The 3,717-nt window shown below is 40.1% G+C and overlaps 1 protein-coding gene across 1 annotated transcript in view; it reads right to left on the bottom strand.

The window, feature by feature from the left end:
* The window catches only part of LOC101861756 (voltage-gated potassium channel subunit beta-2), a gene marked incomplete at its 5' end in the record, with an annotated part of 52,341 nt that overhangs the window by 30,939 nt on the left and 17,685 nt on the right, over window positions 1-3,717 (bottom strand). Inside the window, 1 exon segment of the mRNA XM_013086643.1 lies at window positions 719-763. Within this exon segment, the coding sequence (XP_012942097.1) occupies window positions 719-763 (45 nt within the window).

Genomic DNA, 3,717 nt, shown 5'->3' with positions numbered 1-3,717 from the left:
GTGTGTGTGTGTGTGTGTGTGTGTGTGTGTATGTGCTTGTTGAAAAGGGGGTCTTTGTCGCAGTGTTGAACGCAAAACTGATATTTCACTTTCAGACTTTTATACAACCTATACTGTCTCATAACACTTCAACTGTTTCGTCAGTAGAAAAAAAACCCAAAAAGCAAACAACATCATACAAACAAACAAAACAAAACAACCTCTGAAAACTGTAGCGTCTACAGTCTGTCAATTACGATCTGAATATAACTATATGTCTAAGGCCTGGTCAGTTTTTGGGTATGTGGAGTTATTGGTCTAATCTTAAAACATGTTTACTTGTCTTGCTTTCAATTAAGAAATTACCCATCTCTTTTCAGTAGAAATCGAAATATTTGCAATAGAAGGAGGTGGGTCGCCTAGTTTAAGAGGTAAAATTAGCTAAGAAATGGTGACCAAAGTTAAGTTTTTCCAAAGCTTGATGGTTCTTTGAAACTGCAAATGTACATAATTTGTTTCATATAATATCATCATTTTTCAGTAAAAATCCACACACAAATGTGTTTTAAATGGATATATAAGGTATTTGGCCAAAACAAAAAAAAGAAAGACAATTTTTAATTTTTAAAAATTGCCCAACAGACATAAAAATGTTGATATCTTTGAAGTCATTATTTTGACGAGGGCCTGATTTTACCATGATGCCTCACATATGGTCGTCAACCAGAGAAATTCTTACCTCCATTGTTTCTTCTTCAGGATTTTCCCCAATACAATTTCCGCTCTGTGGAAAAGAAGAAGGGAAAAAAGAGAGAAAAAACATGAGAATCAAAGCCAGACAAACCTACACGCAAACCTGTAAACTGTCAGAACAGCTTCTACCTAACTGGAAGGCTTGATTTTTCCCGCATGCCTGACGTTGCTCTGTGCGTGAAAGACTTGAACATTGTCGACACATAATATCGTGAGAGAATATTATTGAGCTGTGCCCGTGCCAAGTGATGCTACAGATGTAGCGGTAGGGTGGAAGTGTGTTGCGAAATACCCCCATTTCTGTTTTTTCGGAGAATACGAGTAGAAGTAATATATTATTATAACCCCCCACCCCCCCACCCCCACCCCCACAAGCACACACACATGCCTTCGAACTTCACAAGTCTTCTATCGTAACCCTCTTGTCTGTATTACAACAACGCTTATCGCAAACCCATTGTGCCCCCAAAAGGGACCCCGGATATGCGCACTAGAATTTTGTTTAATTGTTATTTTGTTATCATCATCAAAACATCCACTTCATCATCATCACCATCATCATTCATGCGGTCTCACCTTCAACTTACAATCATACAATACCCCTGCATCGCTCTCTTTTGCTCTGTTTCTTCTCTCAACAGTGTAACATTCACGATTTGTTTATTTTTCATTTCCAGGTTTAAAATGTTCTCTGAATTCATCTATGATTCCCAAAGAGCAAGCCAGCAAAAATTATAAACGATTTGCTTAGGTTTCGATTTGGCTTTGTAAATACGTCCACAGAATTTTTGCAAAGCTGTGTTGACGAAAACAGATTCGACAAGAACCTGAGCTGAAACCAGCTACACATGGCTGATAGGCCGAACGATCATTCCTAGGCGCCAATCGTAGTTATGTAGGGGTGGGGAAGAAGGAGAGGGGGAAGGGGGCGACAGATGAGTGGAAGAGAGAGGAACGGGTAAAAGAAGGGGGGTTTGGTAAACCAGAAGGCAATTCTTTTGCAAAATTCCCTGAAACGTACAGACAAATAAATCATATTATTTTACCAGGGAAAGATACTCCGTCTATCAATGTTTTTGTTCTTTTTGTTTTGTTTTTTTCTTTCCTCTAATGTAGGCGATTCACGTCCCCATGGACACAAATAAATACATCATTTGGTCGCTTTTAAACACAAGGGAGCTATCCCGAAAAATGCTGTTTTGAGAAAATCGAGAGTAAAATTCTTGCTCCTTGTTCTGTTTCTTTAAAAGACATGGACAGTTTTCATCTTTAGTCAAACAAATATACACACCAATGAAACCAAACTTCTCCTATAGGTAGGGCAATGCCCACTTTTGGTGTGGGTCAAAATTTCTGGAAACCCCCGAAATCTAGGTTAGCCCGCTTGTCTTTAAAACCGACCATTTACAAGGTGGACTTTGAACTTGCCTATCTGAGCAAAGCCAGACTGTAGGGTACATAATGTCCTGGTAAAGAGAGGGAAATACTCGATAAAAAGTGTTTTTCATACGACAATAGAACTGCGGGTCCTCTGTGTGCGACGGCTAATCGCCTAAGCTCTACACCACAAGAGCCAGTCACAATGATTGTTGACATCCACCAACTCCCGGGCCTATTATGATCAATGACATCTGTGCGTAGATCTCGCCTCTGCTTTCAGATGTTCGTATTTGTTGACTATGAGCAATCAAATGTCAATGATTGCTTTTTTGTGTGTATATATTCCCAAAGTAGGCGTTTCATGCCCCCTTGGACACAAATTAGATTATTCTGGAGGCGTGTTTGTGCCATTCCCCTCAGGACCAACCCGGGCTGAGGAGAGGGATGCAACCTACCAAAAAAAATACCGAGATACTAAACACAATTTATCCAAACTCAGGAATTGAACTTGGATGCTCTACGTGAGACAGCAAAGTCTCAAAGCCCTCCACCACAGATTTTGGCCACAATGATTGTTGACATTCAACAATTACTCTAGGGCATATCACGATCGATGACATCTGTGCTAAGATCTCGCCTCTGCTTTCAGCTGTTGGTGTTTGTTGATCATGAGCAATCAAACGTCAATGATTGCCACCGATTCCATGGGTTACAGATGTACGTTTTGACAACATGCCAACACTAATGTTTGCAAGTTTGCGTTCACTGAGGAACGGTTACAGAGTAAGTAGTACAGTGCACGTTTGGGTGTTTGGAGGGCCTCTGAAGTGGGTTTTTTTCTTCTATCAAACATCTGTTCTGTCGTCCTTAACTTTCCTTCTCGTTTTTGTGTGTTACTCTCTTGTTGTAACGCCTATAATCTTTGGTACTTACATGACCATATTATCATTACTGTGTTGAAATGGCGTGAGACTTTTCTTTTCTTTTCTTTTCTTTTTTTTTACAACTTAATTCTAAAACATTGCACACATAGCCGAACAAACACTACCCTCTTCGATTTTAAGTTTGTTATAACTGCGTTTCACTGAAAAAGATTAATTAAATAAGGGAACGTATTTAGTGTTTCTGGCTTAAATAACATTCTAGACATGCCCAGAAAAACTACACGTATTTGTACAACTAGAGGAGAAGACAAGTTGTTGTCGCTTTCTCAATTCGAAGTAATCAATTTCAACACAATAAAAGTCTGGAATTGTGGAGAAGGCAATACATGAGAAAGAGCATTTGGATGAGGGGGAGAAATGGGAGACACACAGAAAGATAACAAAAAGAAGAGAAAAGGGGTGGGGGTGGATTTGACAGGGACAACGAAAATAAAAGTAAGATAAAAGGGGAAATAGAGAAAGAGAAAAAAGAGAGACACAGAAAGCGGGAGATATAGAAGGAAGGGGGGAGTAAAAGGGTGGGGGAATAGATAGGTGGAGAGGGCAAATGGAGAAAGAACTCAAGAGAGAGAGAGAGAGGGAGAGGGAGAGGGAGAGAGAGAGAGAGAGAGAGAGAGAGAGAGAGAGAGAGAGAGAGAGGGGGGGGGTGAGAGAAAGTGAG

This window comes from Aplysia californica, unplaced genomic scaffold (assembly GCF_000002075.1).
Source record: "Aplysia californica isolate F4 #8 unplaced genomic scaffold, AplCal3.0 scaffold00488, whole genome shotgun sequence".
In the NCBI taxonomy this organism is placed as follows: Eukaryota; Metazoa; Mollusca; class Gastropoda; order Aplysiida; family Aplysiidae; genus Aplysia; species Aplysia californica.
Note: the sequence above shows the minus strand (reverse complement) of the source record. Positions and strands in the feature narration are given on the sequence as shown.